This window comes from Manis javanica, chromosome 15 (assembly GCF_040802235.1).
Source record: "Manis javanica isolate MJ-LG chromosome 15, MJ_LKY, whole genome shotgun sequence".
In the NCBI taxonomy this organism is placed as follows: Eukaryota; Metazoa; Chordata; class Mammalia; order Pholidota; family Manidae; genus Manis; species Manis javanica.
The window spans coordinates 59,917,287-59,941,820 of NC_133170.1; the positions used below are offsets into that span (position 1 = coordinate 59,917,287).

A 24,534-nucleotide genomic window follows, 5' to 3' on the forward strand; every position below is an offset into this window, starting at 1 on the left:
TACGGGGCCTGGTGGGTGGGGGCCGTGGGGGCAGAGCACTGGCAAGACAAGTAACAGCCATTAAGACTGGGCACCCACTTGGCAACACTGCTAAGAGGTGTATGTGGGTTGCCCCATTTCACCCTCCCCAGACATCCCCCCAATGCCCTGTTACCCCTCTGTCAGCCTACAAGGTCAGAGACGGAAAGGTGCTGGCCCAAAGGCAGACCTAGCACAGTGAGCTGGGTGGAGACGGGGCTGGAGTGTGTGGGTTTTGAGGAGCTGCTGCTTCTACCTGCCCAGCCTCTAGGCCCCCAAGGCCCCCAGGGAGCTTTTCCCTCCTCCTGCAAGGCCACAGGTCTGGGGCTGGTGTCTCTGGCCTGGGCGGCGGGCGCCATGGTGGCCCTGGTGTTCGTCAGCCAGAGCCTTATCCTCCTACCTGTCTTTCTCTGCTTCCTCTCAGCCATCCTGTCCTTGTCTCTCTGCTCCCTGCTGCCATAAACACAAGATCAGCCCCTCACAGATATCTTGGGCCACCTTCCCCGGGGTTGTGCCCAGTACAGGGCCTGGCTCTCTGGCACCACTCTGGGTACTGAGGGTGTCGGGCGTGGTCCATCTCTGCCCCTTTTCCAGGAAGGCTGTGACACAAGGGCCACTCTGTGTCCACAACAGTCTCCCCAGCTCCCCCACTGCTGCCGTCCACCTCTGTCCAGCCCCGCCTCTGCCAGCTCCCATCCTGGCTTCCCAGACCCAGCCTGGGCTGGGTCCTCTCCTTTCCTTAGCCCCTGGCTGACTCTCTGGCCTGGGTGCTGCCCTTGGAGATGCCCTGGGCTCCCTCCCCTCCCAGGGGGCAGAGTCTGGCTGGGAACCACTCAGCTCTCTGAATGCCTCCCTTTTCCTGAACCCCCAGGCCTCCAGAAAGGACCCAGTCTTGACTCATTTCTGTGGCCTCTTAGTCCCAGCAGCCCAGGACCCTGTTTGGAACTGAGCTCCATCCCAGCCCCTTGATGGGCACTTCTGGCCTCTATCTCCTGAGGGCTCCCTGGAGAACACTTGTCACGATTGGCAGAACCAACCCTCATGGGATTTGAGCTAACAGAGCCCATCGCTCTTGCCCAGACTCAAGGGGAACCGAGCACAGTGAGGGCAGAGGCTGCCTGACGGCCCCCTGCTCACACCACAGGGTGCTGCCCCTGGCTTCCCCTGCCCTCCTCCCCACCATCCTCCTCCTCCTTTCCCCTGTCCAAAAACTCTCATGGGCACCACCTGTACTAGGCATTGTCCCAAAGCTGGACTGTCAGAGGTAAGAGGTCTCCAGCCTTAAGTAAGCCCTAGTTCATGGGGAGACAGATACCATGCTGGGCTCTGACAGAGGCATGTATAGGACCTCTAGGAGCCCTAGTGGGAAGGAGCTTTAGTTGGGAGATTTGGGGGAGGCTTCACAGAGGAAGTGACACTTGAATAGGGCTTTGAAGGATGAATAGGAGTCTTCCCCATTATAGCAAGGGGAAGGGCAATGCAGCAGACTAATAGCATAGTAGTTAAGAACACAGACTCCAGAGAGCCCAATTTCTACCTCTGTTATCACTTCCTAGCATATGCACAGGGAGATTACCTAGTACCTCTGAGACTCAGTTTTTCATGTGCAACATGGAATGATAACAGTAGTGATAGCAGCTGACATTTACTGAGCACTTACTCTCTGTCAGATCCTGTTCTGCACGTGCCTTTTCACACTTCATCCTAAGCACCACCAAGAGCAAGGCAGGTCCTGCCACTATCCCCATTTCACAGACAAGGAACCTGAGGCACAGAGAGGCGAAGACATGTGGCCTAGCGTTTCTCTCTCACAGGGCTTCAGGGAGGATTTAGCCCACATGACGCTGTTGGCAGTGTCTGGTGCAGGGCAGATGCTCAGTAAATGCTAGTGAAGAAGATAGAACCCCAGGGTGCAGAGGACTTAAGGGTCTGGCTAGACTTGGGGGATGGGATGGGCCTCCTTCGGGAGACAAGGGTCCCTCCTGGGCTCATGGCAAACCTCGGCTGGGGGCCTGAGGCACTGGAAAGCCCCCCTCTTAGGAATGCAGAGCTGGGCATGACGGAAGCTGCTTCAGAGCCTCTGCCTTCCTCAGCTCCCAGAGAGATGCAGCTCATGCCTTGTTCTCCACTGCCTTCTTTAGCAGTGTGAGCAAGGAGCTGATGACTGAAGATGTATCCTGCGAGGATGTGACTGACGAGGTGGCCAAGAACACCATTCTCAATGCCATGGATGCTGAAACTGAACTCAGACATCCTCTCCAGCATGTCTTTGGAGTCCAGAGAGGAGGAAGCAGACAGGATGCCCACAGAGGAGGACTGAGGGCCAGGCCCCAGATGATCTCGAATTAGAGTTGAGGGGCTCGGTATGAGGCCATGGACTTCAGGCCCAGTCCAGCTTGGTGGGAAGGTCAGTCCTACTCTGAGACGAGCCCTCAGGATCCAAAAATGGCCTCTTGCCAGGGAGCAAGGGTGTGATTCATTTCCATAAAGGTACCATGTTGGACTTGAGTCGGCTGGGTCAAAATTGGCTGTGTCTGGAGAAACCAGAGACACAGGCTCAGAAGAAGGTAGGTCAGACAGGCCCCCCAAGGCTCTTGATGTCCTTGGCCAGCCCTCAGGGACAGGGAGGAGCTCTCTGGAAGGGGTGTAGGGACAGGCTATGTCTGCGAGGGCCAGGGGTGGGCAAGGGCAGGGTCCTGGAGCCAAGGCATTGCTAGTGTCCATTGGATGAAGACTGATTTTCCAGCCCCACTGAATGTGCTTGGATGGCAGGGCTGGAGCATAAAGGTACGACTTCCCAGGTTTGAACCCTTTCTCAGGGCTTGCTTGCTGGTTTTCCTCTGATGCTCCCAAATAAGCATGGCCTTATCCTTGGGGGTGCTTTCCCAGAGGGCTCACGCCCAGTGGAACTCTGGCCTCTGCTGCCCTGAGGATTAGCTGCCCCTTCCAGCTGCCCTTCCCCAGGCAGGCCCAGGACTCCACATCCATTAGCCAGACCTGGAAACATTTGGGGTGGCCCTGGGCCCCACCGCTGCCCCCCTGGGAGGGGACTTCCTGAGGGCAGGGTCTGGCTCTGCTCTTCTCTTGCTCAGTGTACTCTACGATCACCAGCTTGCAGGGAGATAACTCTCCCAAGCTTCTGAGAGAAGCACAGGCAAGAATGTCCCACCTCATGGAGCAGGGGCCTGGGGCAGGGCTGGAGCATGCGCTGAGAGCTCGGCCCCTGGCATGGACTTCTGAGCTGCCTGCAGTGAGAAGCCAATGCTCACACCTCTTCCTTTCTTTGCATTTTCTGGTCCCTCTTTCTTTGCCAAGTTTCCCAGGGCCCAGAGAAAGAAGCCTTGCAAAGTAGCTGCCCAGGGTGACAGTAGGCTCTTTCTGGGGAAGGCCTGTCTGTGAGCTGTGAGGCCAGCATACTGGCCGCAGCCGCATCTGAACATACCTCTAGTTACTTTGCTGGAAGGATTCAGCCAGCAGGGCAGGGCACAGGAGGAAGAGGCAGTGAGTGCAGGAAACTGGTGGGGCAGAGCTGCTGGCCACAGGGGTCGCTGTTGACGAGGCCCGGAGCATGTCTACCAGCCACTGACGTTCCTGAGGCGGGCAGGATTTGTCAGTCAGCTCCAGATAGGACCTACTTAGTTTGTTTATCGATTCAATGACTAACATTACCTAGAGTTCGACATTATCTATTTGAACAGACATATTTAACAGCTGTTAAATCTATAATGGGACACCCATGCTGTCTCACACAACAGTCACTAGCCAGGTATAGCTATCAAGGACTTGAAATGTGGGTAGTCGGAATTGAGATGTACTGTGAGTGTAAAAGTCACACTAGAATTTAAAGACTTAGTACAGAAACAAAACAAGACATAAGATATCTCATCCATAGTTTTTATGTTAGTTGTGTGTGAGAATGATAATATTTTGGATATTCAGAGTTAATAAAGTATTAAGATAAATTCCACTTGCTTTTTAAAACTTTAAAAGTATGGGCGAAATTTTAAAACTACACACGTGACTTGTGCTTGTGGCTCACAGTGTATTTCCATCAGGCAGCGCTGGGCTAGAACCTTCCTTTCATTGACCTCCCACATCCTGCCTATCACACAGGTCTCTAAGCACGCTGTTGAAAATCAAATGCCAAAATTGTGTGAAGTTAGATGTTGTCAATCAATCCCATCTTCTCCAAATCTGATGTTTTTATGATAGAATACGTTAAGTGCCAGACGCACAAGCCTGGTCCCTTGCGGCCAGGGAGTGCTGGGCTCTCATCTCCCTGCCCGCTGCCCACTGGCTGGCGTGGGATTCTCACATCGTCTGCTTCTTGTCTGTGTCTCCCACTGCCTGGGCATCCACCTAAATGTGGGACCCAGCTTCTTATTCTAAGTTAGCCCTCCCACCCCCACTCCAAAGGCCGCAACTCACAGTTAAGCCAAGAGCAGGACCTGGTAGTGAGGGGCTTATATGTGGAGAGGGACATTAAAGATATTCCCAAAGAGGAGAAACATTAATAAAAAGAGTTTTTTTTCCCAAGGAAAGAGGACAAAAAAAAAAATTTCATTAGTCAAAGAATATATAATCCAACCTTACACAAATTTTTTCTAGAAGACAGTGAAAGAGAAATAGTTCTGCACTAATGTATGAGGCTTGTAAAGCCTTGATTAAAACACACAGACACAGATTAGGGCACCTTGAAAAAGGAAAACTGCATGTCAGTCTCATTCATGAATATAGATGTAAATATACTAAGCAACATATTACAAAGAAAATCCAGTGAAATTTTTAAAACATGAAAAAAAATACGTTTTTGACCAAGTTAAGTTTATTCCTGAGAAGCAAGATTGGCTTCACTTATAAGAGAGATTAATCAATTTGACCACATTAACAGATTTTTAAATAATTTAAAAAAAACTCTTAACAAAACCTCAAGAATGCGAGAGAATTCTGCTAACCTAATAAAGGGCATCTGTGATGGTTAATTTCCTGTGTCAACACGACTAGGTTAAAGGATACACAGATAACTGGTAGAATAGGATTCCTGAGTGTGTCTGTGAGGGTGTTTCTAGAAGAGATTAGCATTTGAATTGGTGAACCGAGTGAAGCAGAAGGCCCTCACCAAAGAGGATGAACACCAGCCAATCCGGCCAGCCCTGGAATGGAACAAAAAAGCAGAGGCAGAACCAGTTCTCTGCTTGAGCTGAGATATCCATCTTCTCCTGCCCTCTACCATTGGCACTGGGCTCTCCAGTTTATGGATTCAGATTGGGTTGTATATCAGCTCAGTCCTCAGGCCTTCAGACTTGGACTGAATTACACCACTGACTCTCCTGGTTCTCTGGTTTGCAGACAGCATATGGTGAGACTTCCCAGCCTCTGAAACCTCATGAGCAAACTCCTGAAATAAATCTCTTTTCATATATCTCCACATATATCTTGCTAGTTCTGTTTCTCTGGAGAGCCCTAATACAGCATTTATATAAAATTTTACAGCAAAGATTATACTTAATGTAAAAATGTTGAAGGTATTTGAGATCAGGTACAAGAAAAGTCTCTGTTCTCCCTACTTCTATTCAGTAGGGCACCCCTGGGGGTGCTGTGGGATATTTTTACTTTTCAAGGAAAACAGTAATACTCAACAGCTGGGTGCCATGCAAACTGTGACTTAAGGTAGTTTACAATTGAGCATTAGATTATGGTATGTTCCTTTCTGTGATATAACATCTTATCTTTGCAAAGCTATATTTTCATCACCTGTGGTAGGAAGCAGGCACTGCAGGAAAAGCAAGCTGAACCTTGCCTGATCAGCTAACCACTGACCTGCTGGCATGTGAGGGACAGGAAAAGACTATGTTTGAAACCACCAAATTTGGGGGTGTTTTGTTTTGTATCCACAGTTAAGCAACCAGCTCCCCTAAACCTGAAACCTGGGCATTACCTTTGACGCTTCCCTCTGTCAGTCCATGAGATTCCCAGAGCTTCCTAAACACCTCCCGAATCCATCTGCTCATCTCCATCCTCTGCACCTCTGCCCTACTGCAGGCCTCCTGTAGCCACATTTTAACTGATTTCCCCTTCCTGTTGTCCCCATCCTCTACACAGCTTCTTCATATATCATCTTCCTAACATGCATATCTGATCCCTTGCCTTCCTTTCTGTGGATCTGCTTTGCCCTCAGGCTGGTGAACCAGTTAGGGCCTGGGTAGGGGACAGAGTCTTGCTGGGGCCTGTGGGCAACCTGGGCATGGCAAAGAGACATCTCCAGGGCAGTTTCTGCTTTGGCCCCAAGTCAGTGCAGGGGTTCCTTAGTAGGTCTGTTTAGGAGGCAGATTTCAAGCTTGGAGCATTACCAGCAAAGGACCAGCATCAGGCCACAGCAGCACTTCCCCCTGGGCTCCCAGGCCCCCTCTGCTACTAGGGTGCCCTTTCCGTGCTGCAGCAGGGAGGACAATGTGAGGGAGGCATCGACAACTTGGAATTAGGATTTCTGCCCTTATTCATCCTAACAGGTCAGGTCATGGATGTGCTGTCTCCTTACGGAGCAAATGGGCTCTCAGACCTCCAGTCTTCTCTGTGGCCAAAGGGAACAGGCTGTTACATGGAAAGAAAGGATGTCACCAGAACGGGGTTGGTGCCAGAGCCCATAAAGTCCCCCTTATAGGACGAGGCCGCCCTGTGAGGCAGCCTGAGAGTGCTGGCCACCTGACCTTCACAAGACATTGGTATTTTGCCTCGTGCCTTCTCACAAGGCTGCCCAGCAAATTGTCTTGTTTAGTGGTTAGACAGGCAGAGTTACAGGTCAGACTTGCTGGCTTTGGGCCCAGCTTTGCCACTGAACTTGGGACATTGGACCAAGAGAAGGATCTGGGCTCCAAACAACTCAAGTTCAGTCAGAGAGGGGTTATCAATTCATCACAAAAGTGTGAAGGGGCTCTGCTGGGCTGGGGATGTCCCTGGGATAGCTTCTCACCCCAGGAGGGTGTTGTGGAAAGCATTCAGGAAGCAGGGACAGGAAGGACACAGCCAGGTGGAATGAGGGGAAGAGACTGTATCCTCGCTCCAGAAAGAAAGGGAGCAGGGCTGATTTTGGTTCTCATCCCCCTCCCCCTTGCCATGCCTGGCACCCTCTCTGCTGAGGGCATCAGGAGCTCTGATTTTACTGACAGGGGTGGGATATGGCACAAGTCAGAGCTGGGGAACCATTGGATTTGTTGGGTCAGGATCGGGCCTATTGAAACCCAGTGCCCCCCCCACTGGAGAGCGCAGTTCTCTGAGACCCCTGAGTCACCAGCATGAGTGGACAGCGGCTCCAGTACCCAAGAGACAGCCATGGAGATCTCCAGGCCCAGAGCCGCTGGAGACACAGGCAGGGACAAGCCAGCTTCAAGTTGAATCCTCTGGCCCAGGAGTCTTCCAAGGGAAACCAGGACGAGGCCTGTGAAGAGGGCATTTTTTAGTGGGATTGGAAGAGGGCTACACTGGGACACCCGTCCATCCTCCAGGTGTCCGCCCCAGGCCCGCCCCAGGCCCGCCCACGACCCTAGGGGCGCGCCATTTCCACGGCCCGCGCCGCCCTGCCCGGGCCCCCGGCAGGCGGCGCCGCAGCGCGAGCCCTCGATGACGGTGCCGGCGAACGGCGGGGCGGGGCGGGGCGCGGGGCGGGCCCAGCGTCCCGGGGCGTCGGAGCGCGGCGACAGTGGCGGGGCGGGAAGGACGGACGGCGCTGGGGCCGCGGCCATGGCCGAGCGCGCGCGCCACTGCTGCCTGGGCTGGGACTTCAGCACGCAGCAGGTACGGCCCGGGCTGCGCAGCGTGCACCGCCCCGGGACACGGGGAGGGCTGGGCGCCTGCTCTCGGGCGCGCCGGGGTCTCGCGCGCCTGCCCGGGGGTGCCTGGCTGGGCCGACCGCCAGCGGTTGCTCACGACCGGCCGGTCCCGCCTCCGGAAACGGTGGGCGCCGCCCCCCAGCCGGGCCACCGCGGGTCCTGGACGCACAGGTGCCGCGGTGCTGGAGACCCGAAGGTCGGGGGCAGCCGCCGGGAGCCGAGCACACAGGCATAGCCAGTGGCCTGGAGCCAGATCCCCACGTGACACTGATTTTAACTGAAAGGGGCGCAGCGCGCCCCTGAATGTGTCCACCATGGATTGGCACCAGCACACCGGGTCAAAGTGCAGCACTGCTGGTCAGAAAACAAGCTGTGCCGCCCCCAGGGCCCCGCAGAGAGACTAGCAGAGTCAAAACTTGCCTCCAAACCGGGGCCTGGGTCCGAGGGCTTCCTACTTCAGTTGGGAAATCAACACAGTTACAGTCAAACCCTCTCCTCAAATGGGTCAGGGAGGCAGTCTGGGCCAAGCCTGACCACAAAGTCCTCGGGGACCCCTACATATCAAGTTGCCTTGCTAGACCAAAGTCTGCCCTTCTGTCCATGAAGGGAGCTGTATTCTGAGAGTGAGGTCTGCCCCGGTGCCACACTGGACCATGAACATGGCCTCTGGCAATGGCTGGGGGCCTTACCTGGTCTCCCACACCCCTGTAAACAATCTTGCCTGGTCTGCCCACACCCCTGGGCAATCTGAAACCCTACCTCCCCTTCCTTCCCTTCTGGGACTTTCTCAGGCCTCCTTGCAGGCACAGGAGCCAGTCACCTGTGAGTATCTTCTTGAGGGTCTTAGCTTTGTCTGTTTGGGGCACAAAGTTTCCAGGAGTTACAGGGGCTGTTTCTTCTTAGCCTCAGCTTCTTCGTTTGACTGAATCTTTGGGTACATCCTGAGGAGGTGTCTGTTGCCATGGTTCAAGTGATGTACACCCACCTTTCCAGAGGTTTCCAGGCTGCACCACTCCCTTGCAGGATGCCAGGCTTCCTCTTGTGATGGTTGTGCCCCTGGACCAGTGTAGAAGCAGAGACAAGTCAAAGATCATTTCAAATGCCTTCCAGGTCAAAGTTGTTGCTGTAGATGAAGAGCTGACTGTCTTCTATGAGGACAGTGTGCACTTTGACAGAGATCTCCCAGAATTTGGGTAAGTACCCTGTGTGTGTGTGTGTGTGTGTGTGTGTGTGCGTGCGTGCTGGGGTGGTGGGGTTGGGGGCATGGGGTCCTCCCTCGACCTTTTACACCCATATATCACACTATTCCGGCTTCATCAAACTGCAGGACTCCTGGTCTTGGTAGAGCTCTCAGCATCTTTTTTTCTGTGCCTGGAGTGAGCTCTCTTCTGTTCCTTCCCAGTTCCTTCCTTCCTTCTGTCTGTCCATCCATCTATCCATCCATCCATCCATCCAACCATCCATCCATCCATCCATCCATCCTTTCATAAACACAGGAGGTATGAATTGACACTTACTTTGTGTCAGGCAGTGTGCTGGCTGCTGAGCTTTGACGGTGAACCAGAGACATGGTGGTCCTTGCTCTCCCAGAGCTTTCTGTTGAGGGTAGGGGAGAATGATATCAATCAAGGAATCTCAAATTCAGGAAGGTCTTTGAAGGACAGGTACTCACTTCTCCAAGTGCTCATTATAAAGGAATGTGACCCAGAACTGGAAGGAGGGGTCTGGGAGAGTCTCTAAGGAAGTTTCTCCAAGATCTGAGTGAGTGGAGTTAGCAGGTGATGGAAAGGAGGGAACTTTCCAGGCAGAAGGAATAGCATATGCAAAGGCCCTGTGGCAAGAAAGAGCATTGCTCATTCATGGAATGGAAGTGGCAGCATGCCACTGTGGCTGAGGAGCAGAGACAGAGGCTGGGCCGGGCCACATAAGCATAGTGCAGAGTTTGTCTTCATCCTAAAAGCTGTGGTCAGCCACTGATGGGCCATAGGGATGGGGTGAAGTGTGACATGATTGTGTTTGTGTTTTTAAACTTCACTCTACCTGGTGTAGAGTAAATGGGGGTTGTCCAGAGGGCATGTGGGGAAACCATTGGAGAGGATTTTCAAGATCATCTGAATGAGAAATGTCGGTGTCTTGGAGTAGAGATGGCTGGGTGGTAAAATTGACAGGTCTTGGTACAGAACTGAACATAAGACATGAATGTGAGGTTTCTGGCTGGCCTTTGGGATGGGTGGTAGACTGTGGGGAGAAACATCATGAGTTTAGCTGCTGTGTTAGTTTGGTAGGGCTGCAAGAAGTAATGCCACGGACTGGGCAGTTAAACAACAGGACTGTATTTTTCCCCAGTTCTGGGGCCTAGAAGCCCAAGATGAAGCCGCCGGCAGGGTGTGTCTGCTGAGGCCTCCTTGGTTTGCGGATGGCCATCTTCCTGCTGCCTCTCATGTGTTCATCCCTCTGTGCGCGTGTGCCCCTGGTCATGTTATCTGTGTCCTAGTCTCCTTCGGTAAGGACACCAGTCATACTGGATTGCGGTCTACACTAAGGACCTTGTTGTAACCTAATTGCTACTTTGAAGGCCCTGTTTCCAAAAACAGTTACTTGCTGAAGTATTGGGGCGTGGGCTTCAGCATATGGATCTGGGGAGACACAATTCAGTCCATAAAAGTGTGGGCTTCTTGATTTTGAGTGGCTCCTAGAGGTCCTGATGCAGGTGTCCCTCATTGTCTGTTTTAGATTTCACTTCCTCCTTGAAGCTTTCACTTGGTCACCACTCACTGCCCATCACATGTTGCCATCTTTCCCTAGCTGATGTGCCTCCTTTGAGATGAGGTTGGAAGCCATCTTGCTTTCATATTTTATATTATGCAGGCCACATATGTGAGGTTTGTAGTTTGTGTCTTTCAAGAAATTGGTCCATTTCATCTAAGCTATCAAATTTGTGGCATAAAGTTGTTCACGTTTCTTTATTGTTCTTTGATATCTGTGGGGTCTGTAGTTGAGAGGTTTATCAATTTTATTGATCTTTTCAACTTTTGGTTTTGTTGATTTTTTTGATTTTCCTCTTGTCATTTTCATTGACATGGGCTCTAAGTTTTATTATTTCTTTTCTTCTGTTTGCTTTAAGCTTAGAGTGCTCTTTCTCTAGTTTCCTGAAGTAGAAGCTTAGATGATTGACTTTAGCTCTTCTGTTCTAATATATGCATTTTAATGCTATAGGTTTGCCTCTATGCACTGCTTTTGCTGCATCCCACACATTTTGATAAGTTGTATTTTCATTCTCATTTAGTTCAAAATACTTTTCAGTTTCTCTTTAAACTTTGATTCATATGTTATTTAGAAGTATATTGCTTAATCTCCAGCTCTTCTTGCCATCTTTCTGCTGTTGATCTCTGGTTTAATTCCACTGTGGTCTGAGACCATATTTCATATGGTTTCTGTTCTTTAAAAATTTTTAAATCCTTCTCCATGTTCCTTTCAGTGAGTCAGTGCTCTCCAGGAGAGATCTTGGGAAAAAGATATATAATCATAACCATGAGTATTGCTTCTTTACTCAGTTACATTTTAAAAATATTTTAAACTAGATTCATACAGATCCAGTTCTTTCTTCTCCCACCACCAGATCACTTCCTGGTTTGGGTTTTGTTTTTGTTTTTACTGTTTTATTGAGGTTATTGTTGATGTGCAATAAACTGCACATACATAAAGTATACAGCTTGATAACTTTTGATATATGTGTTCCTTCATGAATCTAAAATCAATATAATGGTCATTTCCATCCCCCAAAAGTTTTCTCATGCCACTTTGCAATGCATCCCTCTTCCCTAGCCACAACTTCTGGCAACTACTGAAATGTTTCTATCATTAGAGATTAGTTGACACTTCCTAGAACCTTATATAAAGGGAATCATAATTATATACTGTTTTTTATCTGATTTTTTAAAACTCGATATAATCATTTTGTGAATCATCCATGTTGTTATATGTATCAGGAATTTATTCTTTTTATTATTCAATAGTATTCCATTCTGTGAGTGGACCACAGTTGGTTTATCCATTCACCTGATGAGGGACATTTGAGCTGTCTCTAATTTTTTATTATGATAAATAAAGAGGCTATGAAATTCACATACAAATCTTGGTATTGATATAAGCTTTCATTTCTCTTGGAAATGAAATACCCAGAAATGGCTAAGTTGTATGGCTAGTTATGTTTAAACTTTAAAAGAAAGTGCCAAATTCTTTTCCAAAGTAGTTACCTTAATAAAAATATTTTGTTAATAGCCATTGCATGTGTTTGGTACATAATTCAAAAGAAACAAAAGGCATATAGTGAGAAGTCTTAATCCTTCTGTGATCTCATCTCTTCCCTCCTGCCCTCCTTGACAGATAACTTTTCTAGTTTTTTTCTGTATCCTTCCAGTGTTTTATATCAAAGTATAAGCAGACATGAGTTTTCTCATGTTCTCCCTTTCTTATGCACACAAAACATAGTGTACACACCACTCTGTACTTTGCTTTTTTATTTCACAATGACTTGGCTATGTTTCCATGTCAGAGCATAGAGTTCTATGTTCTTTTTCTAGATATTCCTTATGTATTCCATTGTGTAGATGTACCATCTCTTATTGAGGGGATTTTGCAATGAAAAATGACATAGTGCATTACCTTCTCCATGCCATTATACACACATGCTGGTTTATCTGTAGCATAAGATTTTGGAAATGGGATTGCTGGGTCAAAGAGCAAATAGATTTATAATTTTGGAAGATGTGGCCAAATTGCCTCCCGTGGGCACTGGGTTGGCTTACACCCTCCAGCAGTACATGAGTGTGCCCGTTTCCACTGGCCATGTTCTCCCTGTAGATTTTACTTTCCTTTCTCTTACCACAAGCAAATTTGACTACCTTTTCATTTGTTGAAGGGCTACTAGATTTTTTTTTTTTTTCTGTGAAGTTTTGTTTCATGTTCTTTGCCCATTTTTCTTCTGGATTGGTTATCAAGTTTTTACCAATTTCTGGGAGCTCTTCATACATTAGGGGAATTGTCTCTGTTGTTAAATGGATTGCAAATATGTTTCTCACATGTTGATTTGTTTTTGACTTGTGTGTGGGTGGCGATTGTTGCCACAGGTAGGTTTTATGTTTTATACCATTGAATTTCTCAGTCTCTTGTGTTATTGCTTCTGGATTTTTGGGTCATAGTTTAAAGGAACTTCTTCACTCCAAGATTATAAAGGAATTTACTTATGTTTTCATCTAGTTCTCATAGGATTTCAGATTTCTTATGTAAAAATATTTGGAGCTTACCTAGGTACACAAATGACATGTATATCCAACTTTAGTTTTTTCCAGATGATTCTCTAATTGTTTTAACACCATTTTTTTTAGAAGTCCATCTCTACCTCACTGATTTGAGATGGCAGCTTTATCATATGCTAAATTTCTGTGTATGTTTAGGTCTATTTCTGGGCATTCTCTTTTGTTCCATTGGTTGGCGAGTCTGTTCATGAACCAGTAACACATTGTTTTAATTATTCCAGCTTGATAATATGATTTAATATCTGGAATTGTCAGTCCTCTCTGATTGTCCTTCATTTTCAGTGTCCATGGCTTTTTCTTTCTTGTTCTTTTTCAATGTGTACTTTAGAATCAGCTTTTAATATTCCAGAAAGCACAATTGCTAATATTTTAATTGAGATCATATTACATTTATAAATTAACTTGGACAAAATTGACAAATTTATAAGATTAGTCTTCCTGTCAAAGTATATGTTATGTTTTTACATTTGTTCCAAGTCTTCTTTTGAGAATGACATTTGTATTTTAGTATGTTTGACATACGGATTTTGCACATTGTGGCGTATTTTTTAAATGACTGTAATTCTCTACCCCTCCCTGTACTCATGCCTTTTGCGAAGCGACTTTGCAGCTCCCTCCATCAAGAGATGGAGTCATTTCTGACCTGTTCATTTTAACCCATAGAAAGTGGGGATATAGCATCATGTCAGGTCTACACCTGATCCTCCAGAGGCCTTGCTTGCTTCCGCTCTGATTCTTGGAGCCCTGCACAGCCACCACATGACCAGCCTCAGGTTAGCCTGCTGGAGGAGAGACATGTGGCCTGCTTGCCCGCGTATCCCCACCTAGGAGAGCAGACACAGACCTCAGAAGCAGAGCTCTCTACCTACTGTTAGACCACCATGCATGAGAGCCCGGCTGAGACTAGAAGAACCACTCAGCTGAGCCCAGTTCAGTGACTGACCAACAGAGTTGTGAGTTAAATGAGCTTAGTGATTTCAGGTCTCTATGTTTTGAAGTGGTTTGTAACAAGACAAAAACTACCTGGTGCATGTAATTATTTTTAAGCTTATTTCTAACTTAAAAAAATCATTTTGCTACTATAAATGGGGGTTTTGTAGTAGGGACCAACCATGTGTCCTCCAAACCCATTTCTTTCCCCTCCTGGGCACACTGCTGTCCTCCTTGTGGTTTTGTTCAACTATGTGACTGGGTTCTAAGCAGCAGAATATGGGAGAAAGTGAACAGACCTCTTTCAGACCTCATCCATACAGACCTCCTTGCCATCCTTTGCCCTGTCTCTTCCTCTGTCCTGTGGCTCGATGTGAGTGTCCAGAACAGCCTTGGAAGCCCCTTGGAAGATGACAGAGCCACCATCCTCCTGGGCCCCTGAAAATCTCCATGGAGCAGAGCCCCCCACACCCATTCCTGGTCCCGACTGCCCTACTGATTATGCTTTAGACGAGTGAGAAATAAAATTCAACTGTGTCGAGCCATGGAAATTTTGCTTTTCCTTAGTTAATATGGGTTTCCCCCTACTATTGAATCTTTAAAAAAGAAAAACAGCTCTATTGAGATATAATTTGCATACCATAAGAATTTACTCTTTTGAAAGTACACGTCAGTGGTTTTTAGTATATTCTCTTGTGTAACCATCATCACTATGTAAATGTATAGTATTTTCATCACCTTAGAAAGAAATCCCGTATCCAATAGCAGCCACTCCCCATTCCCCATGCCCCAGCCCTGGCATCCAGTCTACTCTGTCTCCATGAATTTGCCTATTCTGGAAGTTTCATATAAATAAATATATGTAATATGTGGTATTTTTTGACATTTGCATGTCTTAAAAGTTTATCCATATCATAGCTTGTATCAGAACTTCATTCTTTTTTGTAATAAACTCAGTAATATCTGTTGTATGGCTAACCCCACGTTCTGTTCATCCACACATCAGGAATGGATATTTTGGTTGTTCCACTTTTTGGCTATTATGAATAATCCTGCTGTGAACATTCACATGTGTTATAGACAGAAACATGTCTCCCTAAAAAATCACATATGTGGTCCCATTGGGTCTATGCCCAGGAGTGGAATTGATGGGTAGTATGGTAACTCTGTGTTCAACATTTTGAGGAACTGACAAACTTTTCCAAAGCAGCTATACCATTTTATATATCCACCAGTGGTGTGAAGGTTCCCATTTCCCCAAGTCCTTGCCAACATTTGTTTTTTACTGTCTTTCTGTTTATAGATTATAGCCTTCCTGTTAGACATGAAGTGATATTTCATTGTGGTTTTGATTTGCATCCTTCCAGTGACTAATGATGTTGAATATCTTTGGCCATTTGTATATCTTCTTGGGAGAAAGGGCTACTTGGATCCTTTGCCCATTTTTAAAAGGTGCTATTGGTCTTTCAATTATTGAGCTGCAAAACTTCTTTATATATTCTGTATTTAAGTCTCTTACCAGATATATAATTTCAAAACATTTCTTCCATTCTGTGGGTTGTCTTTTCATTTCTTGATGATCCTTTGAAACAAAAGTTTTTCATTTGGATAAAGTCAGATTAGTCTATTTTTTCCTCTGTTGCTTGCACTTTTGGTACAGTATTTGTTAGGTTTTAGTGTTAATTTTATATTTACTTCATGAAAAGATTTCCTTCTTTGAGGTGCTTGGAAACAATTTAAATAGTATTAAAAATGTTTGCCCTTTAAAGGTTTGGTAGAATTTCTCTGTGAAACATTTGGGCCTGGAACCTTTAGGAGTACAGTGTAGTTCTAGTCTTCCTTCTTAGCAGGAATTGCCAATTTTTAGTTGTTAAATACATGGTGGAATGTACAGTTGCAGTTTCCACCTGTTTTGTGAATGTAACATTTTTTCTGGTGAGTTTTTACTGTCTAGAGGAAAGCTGGTGGTTATTATTCACCTTTTTCCTAATGGTATCTTTAAAAAAAATCAGTATATGTAATACACTGTAAAACATTATATTTTAATATAATTTATTAGTTAAAATTTAATTTTAATATAATTTCTAATATACTGTAACAATACTCAGGTACAAAAAGAGACATCCATTAAAATGTGCAGTTCAGTGCATTTCGACAGAGGCAGATCACTACCCGTGCAACTACCACCACAGTCAGGATGCAGAGTGTTGATGTCGCCCCCAAAAGATTGTGTGCCCCTTTGCAGGGCCTCCCGTCCTCCCCACTGGGCTCGGGAAACTACAGATCTGCTTTGTCACAGCAGGTGGACTTGTGCTTTCTAGCCTGTCAGATAAACGGAATCAAGGACCATCTGGTCTTTTGTGTCTGGCTTCCCTCACATGGCACGGCCGTGTTGGTGTCTGCATCAGTAGTTCCTTTATGTCTTAGAGTGCTCTGTAGCGCTGCATGACATGTATACCACAGTTTGCCTGTTCACCTGCTTAGGGACACCTGGGATGACTCCAGGTTTCTATTATGACAGATAGGGCTGCTATGGATATTTGCATCCAGAGCCTTCTGTGGGCTTGTGCGTCCATTTCTTTGGGCTGGATACTTAGGAATAGAATGGTTGGATGGTTTTCTGGTAGTATCTTGGTGTGAATTCTGAGCCTGTGTTTTTAAACCTCATAATTGAAAGGGTTGGATTTTGTCAAATCAGCTGTTTGCACAAGGGTCTTACAAGGGTGAGGAGGGTAGAGAGAGGGGTCCAGGTAACCCTCCAGGCTTGCAATCCAAGGACATCCTCGTCTGATAGCACTTCTGTGAACCATGCCTTTTCCGCCTGTCCAAACCCAGTGGGTCTGGGAGGGCTCTCAGTGCAGCCCTGCACTCCCACAGTTCCCTCAGGGCCACTGCCTGCCCTCCAGGCTGGGCTCGAGTGTTTGGAAGGGTAGTTTTTGCTGGGGCTTCCTGAGAACTGCCACCTCTGGGCAATGCCCAGGCCGTCCTTTCCGTCTTGCCCAGCACTGTTAGTCCTGTTCAGTCTAGAGTTCCCACTTGAGGTGGGGGGAGGCAGTGTGTGGCTTTCCACTGGGGGTATCCAGGATCTGCTCCTGCTGGGTCCTGCCTGAGGTTCTGTCCCACATTCTCTCTGTTCTCCTTCTAGGACTCAGGGAGGGGTTCATGTTCACGAGGATGGGCTGACAGTGACTTCTCCAGTCCTGATGTGGGTCCAGGTGAGCACAGGGATCCTGTTCCTCTCCTGTCCCCAGCCTGTCTCACCGGCAGACTTGGCAATTTTCTCGGAAGTCCAAAGGTGGCAGCTTATGAGAGCATCTGTTGGCACCAGGTCCTCATGGGGAAATGGTTCCTAGGGCCTCACTCAGCCTCAGCCGGTGTCATTGTTCCTGAGCTGAGAGGAATCACAGCTGGCTTTCAGGTTCTGGAGCCATAGTGCTGGGATGTCCTGCAGGGACCAGCTTTAGAATAGCACAGTGCAGACCTTTCCCAAATACTCTACAGTCAGGCACTATGGCCACCCTTGCACCCTGAGAACCAAACACAGCCCTTTAGGTTTGGGGCTCAGCCCCAAGTCCCCTTGGCTCCCAGAGCAGGGGCACTCAGAATGGTGGCTTATGACCTGACCAGTCAGGATCAGATTAACCACAAGCCAAGCCTACCTGCTCAGGACCCACAAGAAAGGAAGAGGCCTGCTGCCAAATCTGGATGGCCTGTGGGACCCCCAAACTGGGGCTGTGGGCAGCACAGACAGGCATGACAGGACTGGGGGCTGCCTGATACCCCAGGGGACTTGAGACCCTGAACTGGATGCCAGGTGCCAGAAGCTTTTTCAGCTCTCTGATAGCTGTTTAACCAATCCGCTGTACTAAATTCTTTCTGTTAAGATAACTGGTGTGATTTCTTTTATCAGCCTGACCCTGACTCATCCTGGAGTTTTCACCAGACAGGCTGAAGGGATGTGTTCTTCAGAGGCTGAGCCAGACCAAGGAGCAGTGGGGGTGGGGGTGATATGCAGGAGTTGGTGGGTGAGGTCCCACTGATGAAGCCAAGGGCTTCTGATGGGCACGGCCTTAACTTGGGGAGGTGTATCAGTGGTAGAGGGCTAGGCTTGGGGCTGGTGCCAGGGTGACTTCTAATCTTGAGCGATACCTCCCAACCACACACCCTCACCCCAGACTGGACCTATTACAGCTGTACCCCATCCTCTGCCAAGGTTTGGCAAGCAGGGCCAAGTCAGCAGCCATGGGGGTGCTGTGAAAGGATCTCTCCCAGCATAGGGTGGGGATGGCGTGGTCAGGCCAAAGCTCCAGTGGGAAACACAGCCTGGGGTGAATCTCTGATTGCTCCTGAGAAATCTTGGGGGAAGTGTCATGCTCTACCGGGCTGTGCCATCCATCTCACCAATGGGGTCATGCCAGAAGGATGATTCTAAACAGACAGTGGATGGCGGAATGGGGGATTGGGACAAATGGCCACCATGGCCATTTACTCCCCCAGCATTGCACTCCTGGACAGGGGGTCTGGGCACAGAGCCCTGTCCTGGTGGGAGCCCTCTGTCAGCTCTTCATTTCTCCTTTGCAGTGAAGTCATGTTACTAACATGGTGGGTTGAAAATGCAAATAAAAGAAACCAGAATTTGAGCCAGTTTGGTTTTGCTATTCCTGAATGCTTGGAAGTCAAAAACCAGAAAAGCAATATTTGAAATTGAGTGGTTTATGATTTAACCCCTTAAATTAAAGTTTAAGGTGCCCCCTTGTTAATTAAGGTGTTCTGGTCATCAGATCTCCTCGGTGTGACAAGCACTGCCATCTCTACTGGGAGGCCTGTGCTTGCTGACTCAGTGGTTCAGAGCAGTCGCATGCACTCTGCTTTCCTCCTCAGGCCTTGGACATCCTCTTGGAGAAGATGAAGGCTTCAGGCTTTGACTTCTCTCAAGTCCTCTCCATGTCCGGGGCCGGCCAGGTTTGTTTGCCGTAGGCCCTGTCCACCGGGCGGTGGTGGCTGCTGGGTGGTGTGGGGTGACAGCTCCCAAGGGGATGTGCTCAGTGCCCAGAGCCACTGCACATGTGCTGCTAATAACTGCCTTCACAGCCGTTTTACCTTGGAAGGAGTGCAGCCTGCTTCCTGCTAAAGGACCTGGGACAGTCCTTAGGATTAAGCATTATATAAACTAGGACACTGGGTGACAAGGAGCTGGATTGGGATCCCCTGGGGAGCTGGAGGAAGCATTTGGCATGAGTTTATTAGCACTGTCCAGGGACACTAAAATTGCTTTTTGTTGGAAATAAAAGCAAAGTGGGAAATTATGCAGATTAGCGAAGGAGGTTTAGAGTAGAGATACTGGTAGTAATGAGAACACCGTCGATAGAGCACTGACAGCGTGCAGGTGCCCTGCCCAGCCATTCACATGCCGTCTGCTGACCGTCAGAGCGACTTTACAATGGAATCCTGGAGGGTTAGCACAGGGGCCCGACCACTCTGCCTGGTCCCGTCCCCAGCTCTGCTGTTTGCACACGACGACATCCAGCTTCCTGCCTTCGTATTCTCATCTGCCTTAGGGTCTCTGTGAATGTTAAATACATGGAACGGTGCACAAAGACTATTTGAGTTTTAGAAACTGTTTTTATTATGATTGACATTTACATGGGGAACTGAGACGCAGAGAGGTGACTTGCCCAGGGTCACACACCTGCCAGGAGGAGTCAGGCTGCAGGTCCCGTTTCATCCTCTGAATCACCTTGTTTCATGCTGACTGGCTTATTTTCACGTTCTTGGCAGAGAGCACGGGCTAACTTCTTCAGCTGCCTCTTCTTCCTGCAGACCTAACAGGAATGTGCTGCTCCTGTCCTTGTTAAACTGGACAGACGCCCTTACGGTCTAGTCCCTCTCTTGCCTGACCCGCCGGCCTGGGCCCTCTCCCTCCCAGGCAGGGCCCACCCCGTGGCTGGGTGTCCCAGAAACCTAGGTCTCAAGTCTGGGATGGAGCACCCCAGGCCCCTCCTCCTCCTGTTCCCTTCTTGGGGAGTTCTCCTTATCCAGCTAGACCACACCCAAGTGGCAGCCTGACTCCTCCGTCTGCCCACTCCCCCATCCAGGGGGTCCCCGTGTCCTATGGATTAGCACATAACTCGCTTCTACCACCTCTTCTCCTACTCTGCCTCTGTTGCCCCAGGCCTAATACCCGCAGTTTTTCTCCGGGTCTCTGCTTTGGCATCCCTGCCCTCGTAACTCCCACAAACTCTTTATATTCAGCCTGGCTCTCATACACCCAGGGTTCTCCCCACCTCCAAGATAAACCCCAACCCCCAAGCACGATGTCAGGGTGTTGGTGCTCAGGCCTCCTCCCCACCGGCCCTGCCACTTGCAACCCCAGCTCGGCTTCTGTTTAGGCTGCCTTCCCCACACCCGTCAGGCTCTCTCACCTGTGGTTATTCTGCATGAAGAAGCCACACACTCAACCCTGGCGTCCTGTCCTCATAATCACGTCCACTTCTACCCGATTGTAACCAGCTGTTCAGGTGCCCTTCTGTGGGTCCACTTCCCTGCCACGTCACTTCCATAGGGCTTTGGAGTTGTACATTTGTGTTTTTCTCCCCGAGTCAACTCCAATATCCTGCAGAAGAGGGATAGTGTTATCCTGTCCATCTGTCCCATCCTGGCATGATTTAGGTGCTCAATAAATGTTGAATGAATGAATGAATTTCAGATAATATTAAGAGCAATATATTCAAATACAGTTTTACAAAGGCACCAAAAATGAGACCACTAATTCTCTCTTGAACCTCCCTGCAAATTTTGGGGTGGACAGGGCAGAGTTCCTCCCCACTTTATGGAAATGGAAACCACATCTTGTAAAGGTGAGCAGCTCTGTGACTAAGGGGCAGAGCAGGCATGGAGCCCAGTCCTCGGCATGTGGCCCGGGGTCCTTCTGCATCTCCAGGAGTCTGAAATGCTGGTCGGTGTGCGGCTGTGTGAATGGGTTTCCCTTCACAGCAACACGGAAGTGTGTACTGGAAGGTTGGGGCCAGCCAGGTGCTGACAAACCTGTCACCAGACCTACCGTTACACGAGCAGCTGCAGGTAATGTGGCCATTTTGTGGGGGTCTGAATAACTCTGGAGAGGGGAGGGGGCCCTGAGCCTGGGGCTTTTGTGCATTGTTGCGGGTGTAGGCAGGTGGCTCGGACAGCAGTCCCATGACATGGTCTGCCCTGGCTCCCTGCTATGGCCACACCTGGTATCTTCACTGGGGGTCAGGTGCCAGGTCCCCTTCACCACACAGGTCCCCTCCAGCCCACGTGGCTCTGGCTCGTCCCTCTCAGGCACCTCCCCCTGTGACATGATGGCTCCTGATGGTGCTGGGAAGGGAGGCCTGGCTTCTCCCTGCCTCCCAGCTTCAAGTGCCCTGGTAAAGCTGTCTTACTATAGCCTGAGCCCTCCCTGCCCTCTCTAATGGTGCCCACAGAGCTCCCCAGAACCTCCCGCTTCCAACTTTCAGGGGAGACCCCCGCCCCAGGCAGGCTGAGGTCTGGGCGGGAAGGGCTTGCCCACAGATCTCCCAGGTCACCCTCGGGGGAGACAGGCAGCCACCTGCTGTGAGGGGCAGTGTGTCCACCAGCTCAGGTACGCCCAGGTCAGTGGGGGGCTCCAGCTGTGTGCCCTTCTCTCCAGGCCTGTTTCTCCATCAGCGACTGCCCGGTGTGGATGGACTCCAGCACCACAGCCCAGTGCCGCCAGCTGGAGGCTGCCGTGGGTGGGGCCCAGGCTCTCAGCTGCCTCACCGGCTCTCGGGCCTACGAGGTGGGCAGTGCCAGCCACTGGGCACTAGGGCTGGTCCTGGGAGGAAGGTCCAGCTGCTGGCTCAGGGCCCTTCCCCCTGGGTGTCTGGGAGGACAGTGGGTGACCTGCTTCTGGGAGCAGGGGCAGGCCTCCTGTTTGGGTTCCAGGTCACCGCTGACAGTGACATGGCCATACTCCTCATGTCAAATGCTGTGTGCAGGGCTGGTGGTGGCACCTCGGTGCCTGCATCTGTGACGGGATTAAACTAGCACTCACAGTTGGGGCAGTTTTGAAGCTGAAAGGAGTCTGTGCATGTAAGACACTTAGTGCAGCTCCTGGAGAAGTAAAAAAGTTAAAAAGAGTGCATCTTCCCACTGGCTTCAGCCACAGTCCCAGGTGGCTGCAGTTTTCCCAGCTTGGGTCATGCACCCCACCTGAAGCAAGAAAAACATGAGGAGGGCCGAATACACGCATCCCCTGCCCAAGCCGTTGGTCAGCACAGTTCTGTGGGGCCGGAAGGCTGGCTGAGCGAGGGGCCCCTGCAGGCAGCAAACCTCCTGGATTCACGGCCTTCTCAAAGCTTCTGTTGTGCTAGCTGATACTCAGAGACACTGCACTGACCCCACTTTACAGAGTCGTCATTCCACAGAAGATTGGAGTTTTTATGAATTTGCACTTTTTTTCCAGCGATTTACAGGAAACCAGATTGCAAAGATTTACCAGCAGAACCCTGAGGCCTATGCACACACGGAGGTTGGTCAAACGTTTCTATTAGGTTGGAAATCACAGTTGAATTCCTTCTGTAATACTTACCTTTAGCATAAATATATCTCTTGAGCACTGGCTAAAAACATTGATTAATAGACATTAAAAATAATAATGAATGACAGCAAATGAGTGTGCTTCTTATCATCAGGCTCTTTCTAAAGAGGAAGGAAAGAGTGGAATCATGGGGTAGAGAAGTCATGGCCTCATCAGAGTACTGGAGGGAGCGCTGGGGAGCTGGGTGCCCTTTAGGTTCTGTTCTGCCCTCTCAGTTTCCAGTGTGGCTAGTACAGGGTGGCCACCAGGCACTCAATTGGCATGGGGTTACTGTTTTCTTAGGAAATTGGTAAGCCTGGACCAGTGTGCCCTCAGCTGGGCCCTTCAACCAGAGCCTGTGTCCAGGAACCCAGATCCATTCCCTCAATCCACAGCTGCTAAAAGCCAGTGCTTAATGCTGCCTGAGAAGCAGCTCAACCCTGTGGCTAGTGATTTTCATCTCTGAGTAATTAGAAAATGATCAGCTTGTGTTTAGCCTAAGTACTTCTTTAATCTTGGAAGTTAACATCCAGTTTATTATTTTATGATTCAAGGTTCCAGATTACTCTGCAGCATAAGGCTTGTAGGCTTTGGAGGGAAGGGGTGGAGATTCAAAACCCTCTCCATGTTCTCTGTGTGGAACAAAGGTGGGGGACAGGTGGTGTTGGCATTCCCTGCCCTGGTCCAAGGGCCCGTGATGCCCACATAGAAGCGCAAACCAAAATCCAGCATCAGTCCCTCTGGTTCATGGCTGGGGTCTGTGGCTTCCCAGGGTCCAGCTCTCACTTACACTCACTCTGAACCCCTAAGTGTCTTTGTCAGTTCTGAGTCCTGTGGTCACACATCCCGCTTCCCTTGTGACTAGATCCAAAGACCACAGAAGTGGAGGCTGTAAACCAGGGCCCACACTCCCTGGATCCCAGGTGGAAAACCCACTTTCCGGAGCATGCATGGCTTTTTCATGTTGTCTTTTGTCTTTGTTGAACTTGACAGTTTTAACTGCAGAGTTGGATGCTTACCTGAGGAGCTTGTTCTTGGTTCCCAGCTACTCAAAATGCTCTTATTTGGGGCACTCAGTCGCTACCATTACTGGGGCAGCTTGCTCAAAGTTGCATTCCCTCCCCAGTTTAGGACTCTTCTTGGGAGTGTGTCAGAAGTTCCCAGCTGCTAAGGGAAGTGCATTTTATCTCACTGTTCCTTTCTTTTGCAGAGAATTTCTTTGGTCAGTAGTTTTGCTGCTTCCTTATTCCTTGGGTCTTACTCCCCTATTGACTACAGCGATGGTAAGCTGCCAGGGTCCAGGGTGAGCGCCCGTCGGGGCATGCAGGTGTGGGGGTGTCGGGTGTGAGCCTCAGCCCCTACGGTGGGCCCCAGCCTTTCAGCCCTCTCTCCCATTGCCAGGGGTGTATCAGTCATCTTGCTGTGCAGCAAATGACCCCAGCACTTAGCAGCTGAAGACCGCAAATGTTTATTATCTCACAAAGTTTCTGAAAGCCAATTTTCTGGGGGCAGCTTAGTGGGGTGATTTCGGCTCCGGAGCTCTCATGTGGCAGTGTTTGAGTGGGCACCCAGGACCCAGCCATCTAAAGGCTTGACTGGAGCTAGATCACTTCCAGGGCTACGCACATGACCGTGGGCCAGAGGCCTGAGTTCCCCACAATGTGGGCCTCTTGTAGGATGATTAATACCATTGTGGCTGGAGTCCCCCAGGCAAGGGTTGAGAGGAAGAGAGAGGCCGAGTAGAGTCTTTACACCCAAATCTTGGAAGTGACATACAGCACTTCTGCCCGTCCTGCTGGCGGCACACACCTCCCCAGGGGCAAGTAGAGGGGCCCCCACGGAGTCAACACCGGGACTCGGGGAT

The 24,534-nt window shown here is 49.3% G+C and overlaps 1 protein-coding gene across 3 annotated transcripts in view; it reads left to right on the top strand.

The window, feature by feature from the left end:
- Window positions 1-7,663: 7,663 nt before the first annotated feature.
- Window positions 7,664-24,534, top strand: part of XYLB (xylulokinase) — a 54,251-nt gene continuing 37,380 nt past the window's right edge. Inside the window, exons 1-8 of one of the 3 annotated variants that reach the window (XM_037014158.2) lie at window positions 7,664-7,809; window positions 8,955-9,037; window positions 17,238-17,307; window positions 18,974-19,054; window positions 21,086-21,172; window positions 21,762-21,890; window positions 22,557-22,622; window positions 23,881-23,953. In XM_037014158.2, the coding sequence (XP_036870053.2) occupies window positions 7,756-7,809; window positions 8,955-9,037; window positions 17,238-17,307; window positions 18,974-19,054; window positions 21,086-21,172; window positions 21,762-21,890; window positions 22,557-22,622; window positions 23,881-23,953 (643 nt within the window). In that variant the 5' untranslated portion in view covers window positions 7,664-7,755. The remainder of the gene's footprint in view (window positions 7,810-8,954; window positions 9,038-17,237; window positions 17,308-18,973; window positions 19,055-21,085; window positions 21,173-21,761; window positions 21,891-22,556; window positions 22,623-23,880; window positions 23,954-24,534) is intronic. The other 2 variants (XM_073222250.1, XM_073222251.1) reach the window with 2 other exon arrangements.